Source organism: Beta vulgaris, chromosome 8 (assembly GCF_026745355.1).
Source record: "Beta vulgaris subsp. vulgaris cultivar EL10 chromosome 8, EL10.2, whole genome shotgun sequence".
Lineage (NCBI taxonomy): Eukaryota > Viridiplantae > Streptophyta > Magnoliopsida > Caryophyllales > Amaranthaceae > Beta > Beta vulgaris.
Window position 1 is genome coordinate 31,318,392 of NC_079209.1, and position 25,619 is coordinate 31,344,010.

Consider the following 25,619-nt stretch of genomic DNA (forward strand, 5'->3'; position numbering starts at 1 on the left):
TATTAAATATAGTGTAAATGAAAAAAATAAATTAAAATTGTTGATGTGGGACTCATGGGTTATATTGATGTTACAATATTAGAGTTTTTTGTATTAGCTAGAAAACATTAAACGGGGTGAAAAATACCTTTATTATTCTGTTGAATTATTTCATTTTCATCTTTAGAAAAGGAGAAGGAGAGTGTTGAGAGGAAAGACAAATGATTACATGAGGTAGTGACACGAATAAGAAAATCTTGTGACCACAAAAGAAAATTTGAAACGTAAATTTCAAATAATTTAAGGTTTTCATTTGAAATTCATAAGAAATTTCAAGGTAGTCTGTTTTGGACCCCATGAAGAACAACCAATTAGAATAATTGTTTATATTGAGACCACATCTGATCAACTTCTTTCAAAGAATTTCAAAGATATTCAACTTTTGACTATTATCTACCAAATATGTAAAAAAGAGATGTGGATTGTTGTCTCTTAAGGGAAGACTAAAGAGTAAAGAAAGAGGGGGAGGAAAGAGAAAAACAATAAAAATAAGTGTGCTTATTAATTGTTGTGTGCCTTCAGTTTCTTCTAATTTTTAGCTTTGTAAAATAAACCCAATAAAAATAAGAAAACATGTTTACCACTATTGCTTCATTACCAGCCCCACATCAATTCATGTAGAAGCAAATCTCAAAGTCCATTATTCCTTACTTTATGTTTTTCAAATAATTTCTAGGATTTTTTGTCAAAAACTACCTATTAATTACAGCTTTTTGGAAACAACTACCTAATATGTCTAACTTTTAAAACAACTACCTTTTATCATGTTTTTTTTTGGTAGCACTACCAATACACAATAAACGTTATTTATTCCGTTTGGTGGGCCCCACTTGACTACTTTCCCAAATTCATTCGACACACCTCTTCCACATTTCCTTCAAACACCATTCTCTCTCATCTCATCTCTTCACATCACACCATTTTCTCTCACCTCTTCCACCATTTAAATCATTTGAAGAAGACCAACAAGATTCACATTTTCCATCTCTTCCCTTTGCCCATTATTCTTTTGCTTTTACGTTCGGGGCCACTTTGCTTGCTTTTTACCATGCATTTTACTGATGTTGATGCTCAATGAAGAATCAAAGATAATGGGGGAATATGCAATTCGCCAAGTAAAAAGGAGAGAGAATTTTCTTTTTGTTGACATTGAATATTGGAGTATGAGGTTGGTGATTCTAATTCAATGAAGGGGGAAAAAGACAAACCCACAACACTAAAATGGAGGAAAATGTCAAGTGGGACCCACCAAACGGAATTACTAACATTTACCGTGTATTGGTAGTGCTACCAAAAAAAAACATGATGAAAGATAGTTGTTTCAAAAATTAGACATATTAGGTAGTTGTTTTCAAAAAGTTGTAATTAATAGGTAGTTTTTGACAAAAAACCCTAATTTCTATTTCAATAAGCACCTCATACCCACCAAGCAAGAATTCAGATCCAAAAGATTTGGTAAAATAATATCCCAACAATAACAACTCGCCATCAAGAAAAAGAAATTTCTACCGTCTAACGAATCTCAAGAGGTTCAGCCGTTCAGGTGCAAGAAACCTATTGTAAGTACTAGAAAGGTTGTTCCGGAAGTCGAGACTCGAGAGACTAACATATCAGTATATGCCCAAAGGCCAAAACTACTACATACCATCATACTACATCAGCGGCCATTTTAGCTTCTCTAAAACAATGGAAGCCTTCTTTTATTTTATGAGGCCGGGGTGGAAAGAGTGGCCCGTGGGAGAAAGTGGTTTTCAAGGGATGCAACTCAAGACTTATTTGGAATTAACTATACTATAGAACTTGAAATAAGAACTTATAATATATTGCTATATGTAACACTTCTTTCACTACCATAATACATGCCTCGAAACAGTTCTCTATCAAGTTAAGGAACCAATCTAAAATATGGGTTCGAAAATATACAAACAAATATGGTGATTTACTTCGGTGTCATGAGTAAATTATGACATCACCATAGACCTTGTTCTCTCAGTCCTCGTCAGAACTCTCAAGTTCAGGAGGACCAGAGAAGCCCTTCCGTTTTTTCGAGGGATCAGTGATTTAAGAGCTTTACAATCAGCGTGCCTAACTATCATGAACCTTTATCAGCCACCAACTCATCCTATACCTTTTCATAAGAGTCGAAGGTAATCTTCGCCTCTGCTTCGTCATCAGAATAATCATCATCACTAGCTTCATCTACATCATCACTACTGAATTCAGAGAACCGAGAGGTTTGATTGCTTGTCTCACTTCCCACGAGTTTATTAGCTTCCTCTCGTTCTTCTTCTGTTGAAGCTAGTGACAGGAGGATATTCTTTGCCTTTTGATCAGGAGGGCATCCACGAACGTCCATCTCCTGAAACCAATGCACGGCACTCGGAAAATCTTTGTTCTTCCCGTATGCATCCATTATCGTGGTAAATATTGTTTGATTTGCTTTAATTCCGTGTGTTACCATTTCTTCATATGTTTCCATCATCTTTTCAAGATCATTTACTTTTGCGTAGCCTTTCAACAAAGTCCCATACGTAACGACGTTGGGCTCAACTCCATCTTGTCTCAGTCTCTTGAAAAATTTCTCAGCACCATCCATGTCAGAAGCATTTATATATGTTGACAACATAGTTGTATAGGAGCATAGATCAGGGGTCAACCTGTAGCCATGCAAGAGAAAAAAAGGTCACACCAGCTTCTTGCAATGAATTGGCAAACAAAAGGTGCACCTTATTAATGTGCCACTCACTGCTATATGAACAGGAATTCCAAGCACAGCTAATTGAACCAGCTAAAGTATAGGTGCAAGAATGTTAGAATGAACTAGAAGCTTCACCAGTTACGGAAACAAAGGTCTAATGCAGGCATTGTGCTCTCTTAATTTTTCTATTATAATATGGGGGCATTAGGAAGATACGCTTTTGTTTGTATGCAAAAAGGCAAAACAAAATGAAACTATTCAATCTAGTATTTAACATGAAATAATGGCGGAATAAGTTGTTCAATAGTATATTAACATGGATTGCCAACAATGAGAAATGAAAAAAGAACACCAACCTATCACGCCTCATGGACTTAAAGACAGTTCGAGCTTGCTCCACCATCCCCGAGATAGCAAAAGCGTCAAGCAATATGTTGTAAGCTTTATGTGTCGGTCTGAGAACAAACAATAGCATATTGATATCAAACTTTTGAAAAAATAATTACTGTCTTAAGATCTGATTACCTTTCAGATGATAACAGGAAACCATTTCTTGATTGATAGTTCTTCCTAACTAGCTTTTGAAAAACCACTAGCAGCCCACATGTTGGATGACTCATCTCTATTATATATGACTCTTGAGTACTTTGGTGCGCACCCGAATTCCCTTAAGTACCCTTTATGTATTCGTTATTCCAAGATAATTAATGAAGGCAAAAAAGTGATGGAAATTAAAAAAAAAAACAAAAACTCTAATGTAACTCCCATTTTTTTTTGTGTGAAGCTAACTCCCAATTTTTTTGTGTGAAGGTAACTCCCTATACTATTGATAAATCTCAAAGTAATAATTAAAATTTTCTATTTGATCTTTAGTCATTCTCTAGAAAGATATATTTATACACTTACATCTTACGAGTAATTTTCACTAAAATCCATCGAGCCTTATTTATAGATGTATAGTTGTACACTTATTCTTATAATTACATTTACAACAATTTTTTAACCCAAAATAATGAATGAAGAGTAAATTGAAAATTTCCACAAAATCACAAACACGCAATGTCACGCACGCATCGCGTGCAAAAACTACTAGTAGTTATTCATGTAATGAGACCTCTTTTTTCTATAAAGACAACCATATGCTGGAAAAACATCTTGGTATTAGTGTCACCTCCTGTCACACATTTCACTTTGTGCTTTTCTTATCCTCCACCTATTTCACCCACGTTGGTTCTGCATCTACCATCCCAACCAAACACTCCAAGCCATTTCTCCTTGAGCTCACTCTTTTCCAAAAAGAGTTGTTAAGACTCCCTAATTGATATAGTGATCATACCATTCCAAACATCCTCTCCACGTTTCGAACTTTCATTTCAAATGTTCCTTATTCCTAGTAATACAGAAACACCCTAAACCACATATTCATGCCAAAATTCTTTGATTCTAGTACTATAATGATTCTTAACATAATTTCTTGATGTGAAATGAAAAGAATCCCCAGGAGTGAGACTAGACTTCAAGTGATAAAATGATCAGATACAAGTCATACAACTAAACAAGTGCTACTAAAGACTGGGTAGTTTTCCTTTGTGCTGAATACTACAACGACACGACCCTGACTACTTGACATCTAGCATAGGAACATTGAGGTGGCCATCTGAACACAAGTCCTTATGCTTAATTAAAGAACAACACTACAGTTAATGAGTTAAACTTCAACCATCCATGAAGATAGCACAACGCTCAAACAGTCAGTAATCTTGTCATAGAAAGATTGGTGGCTACACGGATGGTATAGAGCAAAATTAGCCACTACTAGAAAATCTCAAAGAACCAGAGATATCATATACGCGTTGCACAAAAATTTACTCACTTTCCTCTTTGGTATGTTTCACAAAAATGTACACCTTTTTTTCTATTGTGGGACATGAGGCCCACCATAACTTTTCACTTTATTACTCACATCTTCTTACTTTATAATTGTTTCTCTCTCCTTAACCCCACCTTTTCTATTTCTCCCACCAACCTTTTCCATATTTTCTTGGTTCATCTGAAAAGAGAAGTGATACTATTTTCAGAAACAAAGGGAGTATTTTTTGTTTATTGTCTACTGACAAGTATAGATGTGTTTTGAATCAAGTACTCAGGGAGCATATGAAGATACATGCTCTATAGTTTGATTACTTGGTTTTAAACAATTCATATTGAGCAATTTGAGCTTATGATTACATCAAAGTCTTCATGAGGCAATGTAATTAAGCTTGAACATGTCAAATTCTAGTTGTTTCCATCGGATGACTATATTTTTCTGACAGAAATCAAAACATGACTTTAATATCAGAATACCTGACACCAGCATCCAGCATTTCCTCAAAAACTGCTAGTGCTTCCTCCTCGCGTCTGGCTTTCCCATAAGCATGGATGAGTAAAGCATAGCTTACAACATCTGGTCTGAGACCTGCTCTTTGCATCTGATAGCCACAAAAGATATTAGAAGCCAAAAGAACATTAGTCCAAGGTAGATAGGAACACCTTAATAAAACAACATGAGCAAAATTCTGTCGAAAAATTTCTGAGCAACATAACAGGTAAACTTCTTCTCATTTTAATCAAGCACGTCTTGACTTTCAATTCTATCTAGGCCAAACAAGTAAATGAGCAAATCCCCATTTTCCTCAGATGTGTATTTTGAAATTCCACAATATTGGGTACATCAAAGTGCTCCAGAGTGTATTCAAGTCCATATTTTGCTTCAAATTTCGATTAGTGGGTGTGAATCATATATCTAGTTGATTTGTGTTTTAGCTACTTCTTTCGGTTTCCTTGTATCTTTTTTGGGCATTGTACTTTTTCGATATCCATTTGATCTCTCTCATTTCTCCTCAAAGAGACCATTGCTTTTCTCCTTACAAATAATTATGCTTCACTTTTAAGGGAATCTCTCATCGAGAAATTCAATCAAGAGACTTGATAATGCACGTTCCCCACTATATCTCTCTCTCGACCACAGCCTCTCTTATATTCAATGTAATGCTGGAGGGCCCCCACTAACGGTCGATCTCTCACAATCAATATTGTCTAGAAAAAATTGATGGGAATAATCCATCTTTGAGCGGTCTTCTCAAAACGGTCCACCTTTTGATTAACTCAATACAATCCGATATTTGAGCTTCTTAAAATGGTCCAGAACTTTTAGGGGTGTTCACAAATCCAATCCAGTAAAATGGGTATCCAATCCTTTTTTTTGGAGTTTGGATATTTGTAATAAAATGTACGGGGTTTTACCTACAATATAGGGTAATAGACATATTTTAGTGGATAACGCTCAAAGATGGGATTATCTTGTGCTAATATAAAGGTGGGACTGTTTTAAGAAGAACGCCCAAAGAGAGGATTATTTTCATCAATATTTCCTTTTTTTCTATCCGTACTTTTAAATTATCTAGCATAAATCCTACACTCCCCTACTAAAAACATTATAATGCATGAGCAAGCCTACAGGAAGTTTACTTCAAGATGAAGAGAGTACCAACTTACAAAAATAAGCTTGAATACTATAAAATGTTATAGAAGTTAAGATGAAAATAGGAAGATGAACCTACTAAGATTTTTAAGAGAAATACATACTCCCCTTGTTCCTTATTGATGTTCCTACTTGGAATCTTAGCACAATTTAGAACTACATAAAATCTTCTAAAATTTTCCCAATACATAAGAAAAAACATAGTCAGTCTCATGTGGGGTTTTATTTTATTCGTCTTAATGAGTACTTCAATAATATCAAAATTTTATAATCTATTACTAATAAGTAATTACATATAGTCATATATTATAGTCAAAGATGTATATTGGCAAATGTGCAAGTCAAACTAGGAACTTCAATAAGAAATGGAGGGAGTATCAAAATACTGAAGTAAATAACTTAGCAATATTGAACTACAAGAATATGAAAGTACATGAATGAATGTAAGAAATGCCTAACAAAATTTGCAATAACTGTCATAACTCTTAATAGTATAGGCCCATCATACGACGGAGAATACATCTATTCAAAGATATGTTTCTACAATACACTATCCAGATCAAACAACATGGATAATAAATGAAGAAGACCAAAATGTCGTGCACTGTCCTTTAGTTTTTCTGATGACAAAAAACTCTGGAACTTTCTTTTTCCAGATTATTTTTAAGAAGTAATTTCTTGATCCTGTATGTGATATCTATTTCATTCAATCCTTTTCCTGTTCTGTTATATCACATACATAGAAATTCAGAATCACAATAAAGAACAGACAATTTAAAATCCTAATTTTTTTGGTGAACAGCATGATGACTAATTCTTCAACCTTACCTGATCGTAAATACGTGATACATCCTTATAGCTGGTTTCAAATGACATTAGACTATTGAAAGTAACTGTGGATCGGTGAATTCCCCGTTCAGCCATTAGACAGAAGAGTTTGTAGGCTTTCTCATAGCTTCCAGCCTTCCTATGCATGTAAATCATCATATGGAACATCTTCTGATCTGGCTTCAAAGGCGATTTCTCATCCTTAGTCAAATTCTCAAATATTTGTTCAGCTTCTGTAAACTTGTTTCCCTGCACAAGATGCACTGATGAGATTTCATAATACAAACAGGTCCAGGGCATTACATGACCCTAACCATCTAACATGTGGTTTTTGTAAAATAAAAGAAATAAAGAAAAAGATAATCCACAATCTCTTCAGATCTAAAAGTGAGGTTAATAATATCTATCTCCAAAGAAAAAAGGTGAAAATTATCTATCAATTACCAGATAGAACACCAAGCAGAATGCAGACAATATCCCAAATATTAGGCAATGAGATTCAAGTGCTTCAATAGACAGGATTCGTTCACCTCTTACTTGAAAGCATCGTAAAAATTATGTGACTTTATTTGCTAAATTAATTGGAAATGATAACTAGATATAAAACTTCAAAGCCTGGTTTTACAAAATAGAATTTGAAGCTTTGCGGATTGCTCTTAATGCAGAATTAAATCAGATATAGTGTGAAAAAGGCCACAAGCCTATCGCAGCCACTGTGACAAAAATCATCTCAAAAAGCAATCTCACCTTCCTCCATGACTAGATAAACATATGGTTTATATCAGTTCATTTGGTAATTAGACACCATAGACCCTGATCTCCGACAGTAAAGACAGAAATTCAGTGTAGGTGTGCTTCAAAAAAATCCACTTTATGACTCTTCTACTCGTGTAAGTATACAATAGTAAAGGAAAGGGGTTTTCTCGATGTTAACTTGAAACATTGGCAAAAGCATTCGTTTTTTATCGCAAGGAGAGAGTGCAGGTGTCAATACTAAAACTGCCAATCATATGGCTACCTTCACTAAGCTATAAGAAAATAGTTGCTCGAAGTATAATCTACATACAAAAAAATGCAATGAATCCTTTACTACGAAATTATGTGGGTTGTTAGATACTTAAGAGGTAAAGAAATATTTTTTGGAAAATCTAGAACTTCACATAGCAACAAAAGAGGAAGTACAGTCATTGTCCATACTGCAACCCCATGCTGTTTCCTTTTCTATTTAGTGGACAATTGGCATGTTCATTTCTTAAATTTATGTACAGGAGGGAAACAAATATAAGTAGATAAATAAACTAGACCACCGTAATAATGTGCGAGCACAAGCTGCATGGCACCCAAATATCATCTTCATGGCACATTGGCACTGCATGGGGATTATCATTGATGTGCCTTTTGGTGCCTGAGGTGCAAGATGCTCATGTTTCTAGTACAATTATCTTTTCTTTTAAAATGAAGTGATAATACTCTTGTTCTTTGATTACATGATAGCAGAATGATTATGCATTTCATTAGAAAACATCAGCTATCTTATAGATCAGCTTTCCTTTCTACCATCTACACACTACAATTGTGTATTAAGACTAGTTACACGGTAGTTGAGCCTTTAATAATCGAAATGCACATGTTAGAATTAAGGTTGTGTAAATGATAATAGTTACATATGTTATTCCTCTACAAATCATGGATTTGCCCATTTCTTTGAATTAAAGTTATTTAAGCATCCAATAGATTGCATGAGTGTTCTAATCCATTGCAAAAGGCAATCATTTGCATCTTCAGCACAATGATAACAGATAACCTAACATGTGAGCAGCCACCCATACTGCAGAATAGTGAAGGTTAAGATGCCAGCAAGCTACCCCTTGCAGTTGCAAAGAACCAGTATTCATTAGGCCATTGCACCTTTACCAGACATTCTTGCTTACATATTCTGAGCAATGAAGTCTATGACTATGCATTCTTATGCGTAACTTTATATGACATAGATACCAAACCTCTTACTGTACGAAGAAGAGATTGCAAGTAAGATTAAAGTACAAAAGCCTCCATAAATACAATCATGTGGTTCTCAAAGAGATTCACAAATGCTTCTATACAACAAACTTTTTTGAATTTTAGAAAACAACATTTACACATAATATTATGGTTTTTACCCACCCGCCCCAAAAAAATATAAAGTTTCACTTCCAAGTACGTAAAAAAACAAATGCAATGCAGCAATGCTATTTAGATCCCAATTCTTGATATATTATGCCCCATAGAAACTGTCTATCTGAGACTGTCCCTTGGCCCAAAGGTCCTGACACAAGGTCAGAATTCTAGCTCTTTCAGAGTGGTATCTCACTGATGGCTCGGAACCCCCAGAAGGGGACCTTCTTTGCCTTCCACTTAAGCTGTGCCTTATGCTCAAAGGAAGAGAACCTTCACTATCTATAACATAAACTCTTATAGAAGCTATTAGTACTATAATCATGACGAACATAAAGAGTAGAGTCTGCCCAACTTCTTTGGATGGCATCAAATAGGTCATGTTCAATCTAAGACTAAATTTGATTAGATAGAAGAACTAATGTTGAACAACAAAGAAGCCAATAGTGGTAGTAGCAAGTTGAAGATTTATGACAGAGAAAGCGTAGCAAAAAGCTATGCTTCAGAAATATCAGAAGCCTAAATGACTACTGAGTGATCGCAATGAAAGAAAGAATCATGGCTGTCGCATGCACATTCTTTCAATTTGAGAACCACTTGGCATAATTCTTTATGCTGGTACATTAATCAATAAGCTTATGTCGCAACTATATCTTTCTCAATTTATTTGTGACAAGAACACTTTACAGGTAGTCAATAATAGGCATTAGGCAAGGATATATATTAGAAATATGCATTACCTCAACATATATCTTAAGAATTATTTGATATGTCAAAGCAGAGGGTTCAGGACCTGAAGTCTGCATTCTACGAAATACAGACTCGGCTTTATTGTATTGGCCTCCTCTCCCATATGCCTCCATAAGAGCAGTATAGGACACTACATTTGGAGCGAATCCCTTCTTGTTCATGTAGCTGAATATGTTCTCAGCTTTTATGAAGTCCCCTTGCTTCCCGTAAGCTGTGATAAGCATCACAAAATCCATTTCGTTGAAGTCCCACCACTCCTGAGTCCTTAGCCATTCAAGAATCTTGAAGACAAAATGGATGCTACATGTAAGAAAGAAATTCAAGCACATTCACTTTTAAAGAATGTAAAGAACTTAACAAACAAAGAGCTTATGGTCCCCACTTTAAAACAGGGCTCAGTTGGTATTCCCCCAATATTAATCACCAAAAAGGCTATAAGATTAAATTTTTGGCACCCCTCGACCTCCCAAACAAGCAGCTATTGTATTAAGCTCCTTAATCTACCTTAAAAAAGAAAACAGAAAGAAAAAGCAACCTTAAACAATACACATAAAGAAGTCTCATCTATAGTATCAATTAAAAGTAAATTAGCACTCAAGTAAGCAAATCTTTATTAAGATCAGGCTTGACAACAAGTGTCAAGTGCCAACAACCCTGTAAGTAACCATAGTCCCATAAAAGATAGAGTAAGTTGATCAAGTCTTACACAAAAATGAACACCCTACATCCCATCAACTATTTATCAAGAGAGAAGTCTGGAAATGTAGAATGTTTAACACCTTGTTTGTTAAATTACTCCAAAGCAAACATTATTATCTCTCTTCGCAAAGATTGGATTATTGAAATCATTTTTGAGTTTCTAGCAGCACTTCAGCACCCTACCACCAATTCAGTGTCCTATCTCTTGGATCATGATTTTATTCGTAATTACATAGCTTATCAGCTTCCATGACCAGATAGATTCACCAACCAGAATACAGTCATCCAAAAGCACTAACTGCCGTGATGATGCAATAAAATTAATGTATAGAAGAAGTCCAGATACATGTGAGAATTTAGTATATTCAACTGAACTTTTAGCCAAAAACTGAATGAAGAAAAGCAGGGTTCAGTACAAGAGGATAAAGTACCTCGCTAACAAGATTCCATTTCTTCAATTGCTTCAATCTGACCAACGTCCCTAATACAAGTTCTTTAGGAAGAGATACATTGGACGCCTTTCGACTTATCAAAACAGGAACTGCAGAACCAGTCTCCTCAATTTCCTGCATAAGTTTCCACCAGCTTTTTTGATCTGCTTCATGGGCTCCATCTTTGAAAAGTTCTATTTTCTTCCTCTTTTGCATAAACTTTCTTGGTGCCAACATACCAAGACAAACAACCTCCAGTCTTCTGTGGTTTTTAAAGTTGATGTAACACATGTTTGCAAGTGCCATCTGTTTTCTGAAGCAGAAAATTTAAAAGCATAAGGATGTCATGCATTACAAAGCTCCCATGGACCCCAACACATAGACACACTAAAGAAGCCGGATAAAAAAAAAAAAAAAGCAGCAGTCTAGTGCTACAAAAATTTAGTAGCAGCTATTTGCTAAGCCAATTGTCCCAATTCTTATCTTCTTTTATTCACAGGGTAAATAAAAGTTATTACATAATTTCTTTGTGGATTAGGAAATCATAAAAAATGACCATCATAGCCCAAACAACATCAAAGGAAAAGCCTCAAAAGAAAAAGAGCACCATAGCATACTGCAGGTTATGGCAATAAATGGCCAATAACCAAGGGCAAGCTAATGAAAAGATAATCCTCAACGGCAATAGCTAGTTTCTAACCCATTCAAAGAGGTACTGCCTGAGTGAAAATGCATGGAAGGATTCCCCAAGCAGATCACAAAATACAAAATACAGCATTTGTCCATTCTTCACCTTATTCTATAACCAGCCCAAATTATGATGTGAAGAACAATTTACTGGCGAGTTAATAGCAAAGAGGTATTTCCATTTTAATTTGACTTTCCAGGATGCATTCTCTTCACTTTTCAAATAAAGTTGGAGCTAGATTGGTTCCAATAAGTTATAATATGTTTCAATAAGTTAGATAAGTTCCAATAAGTTATATTTACTAGTCTTTTTTGTATTATTATACTACCTTTTGTAATAAATCAACTATTGTTTTTGCTGAAAATACCACCAATTTTTTTCTGAACAAAGTTACTTATCAAATTATTACCCACGAAAGTTATATATACGAAATTGACCTCTATCTAAACATAAAATTTACCATACGCAACTTAACTTTTGAGTATATATATATATATACATATGAAATATATAAAAAGAAGGAAAACTCCATATAAAATGATTCTTATCTATAAACAAATATTGAGCAAAAACAGTGAAAAATCTAGAAAAAATAAACTCACTGAGAGATGGCGGTCGCCGGGAAAGCTTGAAAGGAGGTAACATCAGAAAGAGAAGGAGAGCAAGCATGAGAAACAAAATATGGTGCGTGAGTTTGGACTAGGTGGCGTGTGGATAACCCTGTCAATGTCATGTATGATGTAGCTTATTAAACCAAATTAAACTGTTAAAGTATAACAGGTAACGCTCGGAATTAAGCAAGCTGAAGACTAGAAGAAAAAACAAACACTGCACAGCAGTAGAACATCTATCAAGTACTGTTCTAGGAAGAACAAAGCATTTCACTCGAGTTTTTGTGAGAAGAGGGAGGGAGGAGTTTTGAGCTGGAGAAGTCGTTAGACTTAGAGATATCTTCTTTGTTTTTCTTGCTTTTGTTTTTGTTGGGCACTTGGGCCTTTTTTAAAAAAAAACTTTATTTTTACAAGTTAGAAATTACTACCTTTGTTAATATACTTTTTTTCAATTTAAGTACATTTATTATTTATTATTTTCAAATTCAGATTATTGCTACCTTTTAACGAAATTCGTCAAATTTTTTATTGAGTGGGGCCCACTTTATATCCCCCCCCCCCATTTTTCATCATTTCCCACTTTTTTTGGCTTTTTATAACATGCATAACAACCACATTGTCTTCATTCCTCAAATTCATTAAAATTTCCCGTAATTATATTATGATTTATCAATTAAAGTTGTGTGTTGCAGTTGCAAATTGCAATCAATTGATTAGAGGATTTTGCTTGCTTCATCAATACTACTGGCACAAAGTGAAGGTAAGTTCTCTAATCACGCAAATTAGGGTTTGTAATTTGGGAAAATTGGAATTTTTTTGGGTAAATTAGGGTTCACTAATAAAGTATTTTGTAATTATAATGTGTAAGTTGAAATGTCTTCCTCCTCTCACTCTTTTGATCAAAAGCCAAAGGCAAAATGTAATTGTGGTGTTCCAGCAGCCGTTAAGAAAACTTGGACCACTAGTAATCCTGGTAATAGATTCCTACATGTAATTTTTATGAGCCTGGGACTCAATGTGTGAGTGTAATAATTTTGACTGGTATGATAAGGACAAACTACAATGGTAAAAGGAGGTGATAAACTAACTTGTCTTCGACAAAAAGTTACTCACGCTTGAAGCTGGTAACTTGATGTAACACCCCCAAATTACTCGTTTTTAAATAAATAATTTAGTAAATAATATTTGAGTAATATAGGAGTATTACCGCCACGTGACTAACGCGCTTTCGCAACCAACTACTAACTAACAAAATAACTTACAGCGGAAGACTTTAACCAAAAATAATAATACTTCTTTATTAATAGGGTTAATTGGCTAGAACAGCACCAACTTTGGACCAAGTGCAAGAAACAGCACAACTCTAAACGGGTGCAAAGCGTAGCACCAACTTAAAGGTGGGGTGCAGGAAATAGCATAAATGATACCGGAGAACGGAGATTCCGCCGGAACTAGGGAATCTCTATTATTTTAATATTTTTCTTAATTCCCTCCCCTTTTTTTTAGTAAGTCACGTGACCCCTTGTTTTTCCCTCCTTTCCATTTCTTTTCTGTTTCTCTCTCTTCTCTTCTTCTTCTCCAAGCTATTTTCTGCACCCATGAACTTCTGGAAATCGCAATTTTAGACAAGGAAGACGAAGATCAATTGAACATCTACGCGTGAAGCAAAATCTGAACTTCAAGTTGGTGAGTTTGCTTACATTGTTTTTTTTTAATTTGGGTAATTCTCTAATGTGCGATAATTAGGGTTAAGTTAGATGAAATTAAAGGGGCCTGAAACATGTGTGGAAGATTAAGAGTTAATTGCTTGAAAAAATGTTTGTGCTTGAAGTGAATGTATGTGATGGTTGTGTTTGATTTTGCTCAATCGTATTTTTTTCTGTGCTTTTTTGTTTTTTGCAAAAATAGGTAATGGCATCCCTGTTCACTATCAAATTAAATCATGGAGGGGCCTTGACTGATAAATGGGAATATGTAGGAGGGGAGGTACATTATTGGGATAATGTTGATCCAGATAACCTGAGTTTCTTTGAGTTTATTGATATGTTGAAGGAGGAAGGGGTTGAATACAACTCAAAGTCAACATTTTATTACAGTTTGCCTGGGCTAGATCTGAAAACTGGTTTGGTTAAGGTATATAAGGATGTTGAGGTATTGGATATGTGTGAAATTGGGATGAAAAATGGGATGGTTAAAGTCTTTGTGGTCCATGATGTTGATGTGCCTGAAGTAATTCCCCAAATTGAATGTGGAAGTACTGGTCCCAACCCCACAAATGACCAAGTAGATGAGGCCCAACCCAATATAGAGGAACCCCAGCCCAATACTCATACAGAGGCCCATCCCATTACACAAGCCACAACTGATAAAATTCCACCAAAGGCAGCAAGGAAGAAAATGTCAGCAAGGAAGAGGGTAGCTTCCTCCAAAAAAGTGAAGGGGACAAGGCCCAAAACCACAGAACCCATTCCACAAACAAATGAGGAAGAAACTCAGCCAACACAACACAGTCCTCAAACAAGTGACTCAGAACCCCAGCCAACACAACCCACTTCCCAAATAATAGAACTAGAACATAACCCAACACAGCCCACTCTTGAACCTACTTCCCAAGCAGACCCAAAACCACAGGTAACACAGCCCACTTCCCAAATAATTGACCCAAAACCACAGGGAAGTCAGCCCTTGGATAACTGGTGGAATGATGATAGTGTTGATGATGACTATGATGCCACAATGGATTTGTCTAATGATGATAGTTTAGGTGGCTGTGATTGGATTGTAGAAGAGGATGATATTGACCTGTCATGTAGTTCAATAGATGTGAGTGATGGTAGTGTAGATGAGGACTATGGGGGAGGAGAATCAGAACCTACAAGAAGTTCCAGTGATGAAGAGCTTCTTGATTCTAGGAGGAAGGTAAAAGAAAGTAAGAAAAGACTTAGAAAGAAGGGTGATGGAGGAGAGGTTGCTAAAAAGTGGTAGGACTTGAACATTCCTTTGGGTAGTGGGTGGGAAAGTGAGTATGAGGAAGAAGATCTATTGCCTAATTCAGATAGTGAAGGTGGGAAGTATGATCTGCCAAGTGGAATGGAGGGGGCTTCTTATTATAGGAAGTTTATATGGAGGGTTGGCATGAAGTTTCCATCACCTGAAATGTTCAAGGAGATGGTAAACAAGTATGTTGTTTATGCCGGGTATAGTGTTAGGTGGATTAGAAGTGAACACAAAAAGAAAATGGAAGCTTAATGCAAGATGGGTTGTGAGTGGAAGGTCTATGCTTCCTGGGATGGCCAGAAGAAATCTTTCATGGTGAAATCAGTTCATGACCAACACACTTGTGATAGAGCTGATTATGAAAACTTACAAGCAAAATTAAGATGGTTGGTAAGAGAATTTTTAGACAAATTTAGGGAGGAACCTAATTGGCCTAGGAAGTCTTTAGAGAAAAGTGCTTAACAGGTTTGGGGTAAAGCTTAGCAAGTGGAACTGTTACAGAGTTAAAAAGCATGCACATAGGCTCTTACATCGAAATTTGAAGGATCGTTATTCAAAGATTGCTGCATACTTGAATGAATTGAAGAGGGTAGATGAGGATTTTAGATTTCAATTGCAAACAGATGTCCTTGAAAATGATGCTGAACATGTTGAACAGCAGTTTAAGAGGTTGTATATTAGTTTCCCAGGATTGAGAGCAGGTTTCATAAGTGGTTGTAGGAAGGTGGTTTGCATAGATGGATGTTTTCTGAAAACTTTTTTAGGTGGGCAGCTGCTGTGTGCAATTAGCAGAGATGGGAACAATCAAATGTTCCCCATCTGTTGGGCTGTTGTTGACGCTGAAAACAATGAGGCCTGGTGATGCAGGAGCATCTAGCTTAAGCAACCAAGGTCTTCTTCTACATGATCATAAGGAGAACATGGTGAAGGAGGTTCAATTTCTAAGCCTAACTAGCTCGGTTTATTCTAAAACCTTACTTAAGCACCTTGATTAGGCTAATCATATGTTAATCTCTACTTAAGCAAGATTAGCTAATACTAATGACACCTTAATCATCATTATGTATTGGTAATTAAGTTTAGTAAGTGATTAGTAGCCTAATTACATGCTTAAGTTATGTTAATTATGCTTTAAGAGCTAAGCTAGTTTAAGCTCATGTAATCCGGTTCTTTAAGCTAGTTTTAGGAGATGTTTTTGCTGCTTTTGGTTGCCACCTCCAGCTCAATTGAAGCCCTTGGGAAGTGTATGAAGCCACATGAAGTTCACATGGCAAGGGAAGTTATATCCAATGAGCATTGAAGACTTCAAGCTAAGGTATGCTGCTGCCAGCTCCCAGCCGTCCAGCCTACCTTCTCTTTGAAGCTTTTGGGCAGCAATCATTTGAGCTGCAAATGGCTCAAGCTTTTGAGGAGTTATAGTTTAATATGTCTATTTTAATATTCTTGTGGTAGTTTTTCAGTTTATAGCTTTCAATAGGTCTAAGCTAGTTTGTAGGAAGTGTGCTGGACAGTTTGAATATTTCTTTTTGTATTTTATTGCTTAGTTGGCGTAGCTTTGTGGTCCAAATCAGCTAATTTTTGGACACAAGTAAACAAATATGTTAGCTTTGTACTCTTTTTGGAATTAAGTCATTTGAATCAAAATTGAGAGAGTTATACTCAAAATTAAGCTGTGTGCTTATTGTTCTTCGGTCAGTTTAGACCATTTCAAATCTTTGCTTAATTCTATCACTTAATCGTTGAATTAGTGATTGAAACTCAAAGTAGATGCAAGTTAGAAGCTTATTGTTATAACTTGATCTTAGATTGGTGGTATTTGGGTTGTGAAAGTGGTGGTTGTTCAATCTAATTGAACCGGTTTGTAACAAACATCTTATGTTCTCTTTCTTTGTTCTTGCTTACCTATTCGAATGCTCTTGTTATCTTAATCAATATGTATCATTTGGTATCAGAGCTGTAGGTTGATTAAGAGCATTCTAATTCATCCCAAAACATTAAACACACATACAAAACCCAAACACAATCCCGGCCCCCCCAAAACCGAACCTAATTCTAAGCCAAACACACTTCTTTTCTTTCTTTCTAGCCTATCTTTCATTGAGGTTGAATCAATCATGAGTGGAGGTGAAGAAAATCAGTTTAGAAGAGGTATGAATGTGATGAAGCAAGGTTGGTGGGATGGAGAATCAAATGCCACTTTGGTGACAAATGGCTAATTTGATGACTGTTGTAGAGAAGGGTATAGAGGACCTTTAAGGAGAGAAAATGTGGAGGATGAAGGGTGCTTATGATAGTAGTGAGGAGATTCTCTCTGAATCTTCAAGAACTAGGAGAAAACCACAAAAGAAAGATGATTTTAGAGACATTAAGTTAGAAGTCCTGAGTTTGATGGAAACCTTAATCCAGATGTTTTTTGGAGTGGGTTTCAAGGTGTGATCGAATCTTTGAACTTAAGGAGTATGATGATGTAAACTTTCAAGTTGCTGTAGCTAACTAAAGGGGTATGCATCCCTTTGGTGGGAGAATGTGTTTAGCTAGGAATAGAAACAAAAGCCTAAACTTAAGAGTTGGAGTAAGCTAAAAAAGAAAATGAGGGAGAAGTTTTTACCATCTACTTACACCCTTGATTTGTATAACAAGTTGGCCGAAATTTCTCAAGACCATAAGGGGGTAGAACATTACATCCATGAGTTTGAAAAGTTGTTAATGAATTGATGTACAGAGAGAGAGAGCAAACAATGTCTAGATTTCTAGGAGGCTTAGAAAAGACATTAGGAGGAAGGTGGAGTTACATCCTTATTCTACCTTAGATGAACTCTTTAAGTTAGCTCTTAAAGTTGAAAAACACATTAAGGAGAAGAAGAAGAAACCTTTTGTGAAGGGAACTACCTATTCTAAGGGAGTTTCTAATGTTAAAACACCATACACATCTCCTTACACCCCTAAAGGTGATGGTTGAAGGTGTTGATAAAGGGAAGAAAGTAGTGGATGAAACCTCAAAAAAATCTGATGTAAAGTGCTTTAAGTGTCATGGTTATGGTCATTATCAAGCTCAATGTCCTAATAAAAGAGTAATGACTTTAATTGACATTAAAAAATTGAAGAATCACTTGAACAGAAGGAAAACCAAGAAGAGGAGCTGAAGAGGAGGCCGAAAGTGATGAAGCTTTGGAGGTTGGAGAGGTGACTCAAGGTGATCATTTAAGCCTTGTTTTAAGAAGAGTTCTTCATGCCAAAGAAGCTGAATTGGTTCCTCTCAAAGGGATCAAATCTTTCAAACCAAATGCTTGATTGGAGGGAAGATATGTTCGATGATCATTGATGGAGGAAGCTGCACCAATGTGCTCATCTTCTATGGTGGACAAGCTCAATCATGCTACTTTCTCACATCAAACCATATAAGCTTCATTGGCTTAATGATGGCAATTGTGTGGAGGTAACAAAACAAGCTTTAATTAGCTTTTCTTTTGGTGATTCTTATAAAGATGAAGTTTTATGTGATGTATTACCTATGGATGCATGTCATGTACTCTTAGGTAGACCTTGGCAATCTGATAAAGAAACCTTGCATAATGGTAGGACTAATACTTACACTTTCATGCATAAAGAAGAAAATTGTCTTAGTCCTAGTCCATGGCCGAACATCTTAAACCAAAAAAACCTCACCTAAAACACAAAACAAAAAAACCTTAATCCTTTCTAAACCTCAACTTGATAAAGCTGTAGAAAAGGGGAAGGTTATGTATTTGTTGTTGTTATTGGATGAAAATGATGTAAACTTTAATGAAGTGCACGAAATGGTGAACCTTTAGTGAAGGAGTTTGGTGATGTTTTTCCTATTGATCTTCCATGTGGTTTACCCCCTAGTAGAGGAATTGAACACCAAATTGACGCCCCTTTACCTAATAAACCAGCTTATAGATGTAATCCTGAAGAAGCTAAGGAGTTGCAAAAACAAGTTAGTGAGTTGTTAGCTAAAGGATTTGTGCAAGAAAGTCTTAGTCCATGTGCTGTGCCTGTCATTTTGGTTCCTAAGAAGGATGGTTCTATGAGGATGTGTGTGGATTGTCGTGCTATTAACATATAACAGTGAAGTATAGGTATCCAATACCTAGGCTTGATGATTTGCTTGATGAGTTACATGGTTCCACTATATTTTCGAAGATTGATTTAAGAAGTGGTTATCATCAGATTAGAATCAAAGAGGGTGATGAATGGAAAACAGCTTTTAAAACTAAGAGTGGTTTGTATGAGTGGCGTGTGATGCCATTTGGTTTGACAAATGCTCCTAGTACTTTCATGAGACTTATGCACGAGGTACTCAGCCCTTCATTGGTATCTTTGTTGTTGTTTATTTTGATGATATTCTTGTGTATAGTCAAAGTGAACAGGAACATCTAATGCATCTCAAGAAGGTTTTCCTTAAACTAAGGGAAAAGAAGCTGTATGCAAAGATGGAGAAGTGTGAGTTCTTTACTTCAAGTGTGACATTTCTTGGATTCATAGTGTCATCTAATGGCATTTCTATGGATGAATCTAAGGTGGAAGCAATCAAGTCATGGCCAGTTCCTAAATCTATCACTGAGGTTCGAAGTTTCCATGGTTTAGCTTCTTTTTACAGGAGATTTATCAAGAACTTTAGCACCATATTGGCGCCATTGACTGAGTGTATCAAGAAAGGGTCCTTTATTTGGACTCCTGCAGCACAAGAAGCATTTGATCAATTGAAGAACATGCTTAGTAAGGCTCCTGTTCTAGCCTTACCTGATTTCAAGAAAGTGTTTGAAGTGGAGTGTGATGCAAGTGGCGTGGCATTGGAGCTGTTTTCAACAAGGAGGGCGCCCATAGCCTATTTCAGTGAGAAGCTAATCAATCAGACTCAACTACAGCACTTATGATAAGGAGTTCTATGCTATTGTTCGTGCCTTGACTCATTGGACTCATTATCTCAGACCAGCTCATTTGTGTTACATTCAGACCATCAGCTTTGAAGTACATAAATGGACAACATAAGCTCAGTCCAAGACATGCAAAATGGGTGGAATTCCTTCAGTCCTTTGATTTTGTTTCAAAATATAAAACTGGAGTTTCTAACATTGTTGCAGATGCTTTATCAAGGAGGCATTCTATGCTTTCTCTTATGGAGGCTCGTGTACTTGGCTTTAGCATCTTAAAGACTTGTATTATGATGATCCAGATTTCTCTTTATTTTAGAAGCATGCAAAGAAGGATCTCATGGAGCTTATTCATTGCAAGATGGCTTTCTTTTTGAAACAACAAGCTTTGTATCCCTAAATGCTCATTAAGGGATTTGCTAATCAAGGAGGTTCATGGAGGAGGACTAGCAGGACACTTTGGCATTAACAAAACTGTTGATGTATTGCAGGAACACTTCTACTGGCCGAAACTTGCAGGAGATGTTCATGCTATTCTAGCTCGATGTTCTATATGTCAGAAGGCTAAAAGTTCCTTTCATCAAGGCCTTTACACGCCTCTACCTGTTCCAGTTCAACCATGGGAAGATGTGAGCATGGATTTCATTGTTGCTCTACCTAGAACTCAAAGGCAGAAAGATGCAATCATGGTGGTGTAGATAGATTCTCTAAAATGGCTCATTTCATTCCTTGTAATAAAACTGATGATGCTATTCATGTTGCTGATTTGTTCTTTAAAGAAATAATTAGACTTCATGGAGTTCCTAAGTCTATTGTTTCTGATAAAGATGTAAAGTTTCTTAGCTATTTCTGGAAGAACTTGTGGAAGCTTTTAGGTACTAAGTTGCTGTTTAGTACTACTGCTCATCCTCAAACTGATGGCCAGACTGAGGTGACCAACAGGACATTAACTATGCTGCTAAGGACACTGGTGAACAAGTCTCAAAAGGATTGGGATCTAAAGCTAGCTCATGCTGAGTTTGCTTACAATAGATCACCAACTTATGCTACTAAACACTCTCCATTTGAGGTAAATTATGGGATTAATCCTTTAAGTCCTATTGATTTACTTCCATTTCCTATTGAAGCACATAGTAGCAAAGAAGCTGAAGTGAAAGCAAAGGAGATGAAGCAACTTCATCAGCAAATTCGAACCAGAATAGAGAAGGTGAATGAAGCATACAAGGTTCGAGCAAACAAGCAAGGAAGGAAGTTCTTTACAAGCCAGGTGATCTAGTGTGGTTACATCTAAGGAAGGAAGATTTCCTACAAGGAGGAAGAACAAGCTAATGCCACGAAGTGATGGTCCTTTCAAAGTGCTAGAAAAGATCAACAACAATGCATACAAGATAGAATTGCCAGATGAAATGGGAAACATCTCAGCTACATTCAATGTTGGTGATTTAGCTCCATATCTTGCAGATGATTCGAGTTACAAGAAGACCTTTTCGAACCTGAGGAGAATGATGCAGGAGCATCTAGTTAAGCAACCAAGGTCTTCTTCTACATGATCAAAGGAGAACATGGTAAGGAGGTTCAATTTCTAAGCCTAACTAGCTCGGTTTATTCTAAAACCTTACTTAAGCAACTTGATTAGGCTAATCCTATGTTAATCTCTACTTAAGCAAGATTAGTAATACTAATGACACCTTAAATCATCATTATGTATTGGTAATCAAGTTTAGTAAGTGATTAGTAGCCTAATTACATGCTTAAGTTATGTTAATTATGCTTTAAGAGCTAAGCTAGTTTAAGCTCATGTAATCCGGTTCTTTAAGCTAGTTTTAGGAGATGTTTTTGCTGCTTTTGGTTGCCACCTCCAGCTGAATTGAAGCCCTTGGGAAGTGTATGAAGCCACATGAAGTTCACATGGCAAGGGAAGCTATATCCAATGAGCATTGAAGACTTCAAGCTAAGGTATGCTGCTGCCAGCTCCCAGCCGTCCAGCCTACCTTCTTTTTGAAGCTTTTGAGGAGTTATAGTTTAATATGTCTATTTTAATATTCTTGTGGTAGTTTTTCAGTTTATAGCTTTCAATAGGCTAGCTAAGCAAGTTTGTAGGAAGTGTGCTGGACAGTTTGTAATATTTCTTTCTTGTATTTTATTGGCTTAGTTGGCGTAGCTCTTGTGGTCCAAATCAGCTGATTTCTGGACACAAGGTAAACAAATATGTTAGCTTTGTACTCTTTTTGGAATTAAGTCATTTTGAATCAAAATTGAGAGAGTTATACTCAAAACCTTAAGCTGTGTGCTTATTGTTCTTTACGGTCAGTTTAGACCATTCTCAAATCTTTGCTTAATTCTATCACTTAATCGTTGAATTAGTGATTGAAACTCAAAGTGGATGCAAGTTAGAAGCTTATTGTTATAACTTGATCTTAGATTGGTGGTAATTGGGTTGTGAAAGTGGTGGTTGTTCAATCTAATTGAACCGGTTTGTAACAAACATCTTATGTTCTCTTTCTTTGTTCTTGCTTATCTATTCGAATGCTCTTGTTATCTTAATCAATATGTATCACCTGGGAGTGGTTTTTAGAGAACTTAAAGAAGGATCTACCAGGTTTTGGGGGTGAAGATTGCACAATCATATCAGATCAACATAAGGTGAGAAACTTTTATCTTCCATGGCACATTTTTTTTTAGTTTCAACAGCTTTGATTGGTATATTCACACTGCTTTTTATTTTTTGACAGTCAATAATGCATGGTGTTAAAACTATATTCCCTGATGTGGAACATAGGAACTGTGCTAGACACATCTGGCCTCCATGGCACAAAAAACATAGGGGAGATAGTTCGAAAGAGAAATTTTGGCAGGCTGTTTATGCCTATAACATGGCAGATTTTGATTTAGCCCTACAGGAGATGGCTGTGTTATGCACAACAACTGTAGAGGATTTCAAGGCTTTGAAACCTAAGACTTTTTGTAGGTTTGGTTTTAGGATTCACACTAAGTGCAACCTTGTGGTGAACAATCTTGCTGAAACATTTAATGGGTGGATTCTGGAATCCAGGTCAAAGCCAATTTTGGGGATGCTAGAAGATATTAGGAGGGTAGTTATGGAGAGATTGTTCTTGAAGAGAACATTGATGGAGAGAGCAAAGGATGATATTTGTCCTAGAATAAGAAAAAAGCTAGAACAAACAAGGAATATGCTAAGACCTGTCATGTTCTTGCATCTGATAAAATGGAGTTTGAAGTGCTATGTGGTATGGAGCTTCTAATAGTGAATCTAGAAAGCAAGAGTTGTACATGCAGGAGATGGGACTTAACTGGAATACCTTGCTCTCATGTTATTGCTTGCAGCAATTGGCTTAGAATGCCATGTGAAGAGTTGGTGGATCCCATACTGAAGAAGGGGGTATACTTAGCTGCCTACAGTGGGTCAATCAAGCCAATAAGAGGAGAGAGACATTGGGATAAGGTTGAATTCCCACTGCTACCTCCTAATATCAAGGTTGGAGTAGGTAGACCTAGGAAAATGAGGAAGAAAGCCCCACATGAGAGGGAAGACAAGGCTGGAAAATTAAGCAAACATGGAATACAACTGACATGTAGCTTGTGCAAAGGCAAAAACCACAACAAAAGAGGGTGTCCTACACACAAAAACAATGGCCCTGCCATTGCTTCAACCTCTGGGGAAGTCAGCAACACCAACAAGAGGCCTAAAAAGGCAAGAGCCCCTTCCAAAGCAACTTTACCACCCCAACCAGGTGCACCAAAGAGAGGTAGAGGAAGGCCTAGAAAAGGCACCAATGCCATCCTCAATGATTCTAGGGTAAGTATTCCAGTCTTCAATTATCTTCTCTTCAATCCCATTCTTTGAAAATTTCTAACATCTACATTTCTGTTGTTTTCAGGCTGCCACAAGTGACATTTGTGGAACTCAACAATCTACAGCAGCTGCTCCAATGAGCAACCACTAAGCTAGGGTTTCACTTTCTTTTTTGGTGGAGGAAATGGTAGATTAAGAAGGGAGGTTGTAGATGGGTTTTTTTGAACTTTACTGGGAAGATTTTTGTAATTGAAATGTGGGACAAACTTCACCACTTTTTGCACATGTTGTACATTGTTGCCAATAGGGCTTTTGGAATCTAATGCAAAGCATTTTCTTGGTATTACAAGTGCACAACTATTTAGACTAATATAGTAATGCAAGTGAAACAAATCAATATACTCAAAAGCCAATAAATATACTCAAAAGCAATATTGCATTGAATAACCACCAGTCAAAGATACAAATTCAATATTGTCAAAAGCAATATTGTATCATACCTAAACTACCTACTTAAACACAAGTACACAAACATCCATGAAATGAAGAGTACAATAATGAAAGTGGTTTGCTGTTGTTTTAGTAATTTGTTCTCAGCCTTCAATCCTCTAACCTCCATTTTCAACCCTTGAATCTTCCTTTCGGCATCCGCTTTTGCTTCAATTCCATTTCTCAATCTATTGCTTTCATATTCTAGTGCATCATTCGTGGATATAAGAGCTAGAATAACCTCAGTAGCACGTTGCCCATATGCTTCCTTATCAATCCGCTCAAAGAATTCACAATCATCATCCTATCACAAATCAAATTCAAATCAATCAGATTACATAAAAATGGTTAATATGGATTGATTTCAAAAAAAATTCAAACTAACCTTCCACTTTGAGCACCCATGGAACCGTCTGCCATGGTTCCCATTTCTCTTGCTCACAGTTTGCGCCATGGCTAGCAAGCCATGGTGGCAGTAAACTTTCCCATGCCTTTCAACCATGATGAAGGTTGTCAGTTAAAGAAGAAGAAAAGAGAGAGAATTGGGGATTTTTGTTAAATGAGATTGGGAATTTAGGGTTTCTGATAATTGAGAAAAGGGGATTGAAAATGGAGTTGGAAGTTAAAGAAGAAGAGGGAAAAACAAGGAGAACAGGTGACTTACTAAAAAAAAGGGGAGGGAATTAAGAAAAACATTAAAATAATAGAGATTCCCTAGTTCCGCCGGAATCTCCGTTCTCCGGCATCATTTATGCTATTTCCTGCACCCCACCTTTAAGTTGGTGCTACGCTTTGCACCCGTTTAAAGTTGTGCTGTTTCTTGCACTTGGTCCAAGTTGGTGCTGTTCTAGCCAATTAACCCTTATTAATAAAAGTGAATGTCTCAATACTCAATATAAATAAAACACCTTAATCTAGGTGAAGATCCCCTTCTTAGTATGATCCCCTTCTTAGTATGCTCCCATGCACATCCAATATTCACCTGTAAAATTACTTACCAAAA

General features: G+C 36.4%; 2 protein-coding genes across 2 annotated transcripts; one reads left to right on the forward strand and one right to left on the reverse strand.

Moving 5' to 3' along the window:
• Window positions 1-1,839: 1,839 nt before the first annotated feature.
• LOC104901292 (pentatricopeptide repeat-containing protein At3g59040) lies at window positions 1,840-12,785 on the reverse strand. The gene is made up of 7 exons (XM_010688844.4): window positions 12,413-12,785; window positions 11,123-11,435; window positions 9,983-10,273; window positions 7,089-7,337; window positions 5,084-5,208; window positions 3,094-3,192; window positions 1,840-2,696 (listed from the first exon to the last, which is right to left on the reverse strand). The coding sequence occupies exons 1-7, from the start codon at window positions 12,541-12,543 to the stop codon at window positions 2,162-2,164; spliced, it is 1,743 nt and encodes a 580-aa protein (XP_010687146.1). The 5' UTR covers window positions 12,544-12,785; the 3' UTR covers window positions 1,840-2,161.
• A 1,547-nt stretch (window positions 12,786-14,332) lies between these two features.
• Window positions 14,333-24,470, forward strand: LOC125492820 (uncharacterized). The gene is made up of 5 exons (XM_057391508.1): window positions 14,333-15,340; window positions 15,867-16,273; window positions 22,872-22,956; window positions 23,046-24,130; window positions 24,213-24,470. The coding sequence occupies exons 1-4, from the start codon at window positions 14,333-14,335 to the stop codon at window positions 23,574-23,576; spliced, it is 2,031 nt and encodes a 676-aa protein (XP_057247491.1). The 3' UTR covers window positions 23,577-24,130; window positions 24,213-24,470.
• The last annotated feature ends 1,149 nt before the right edge of the window (window positions 24,471-25,619 follow it).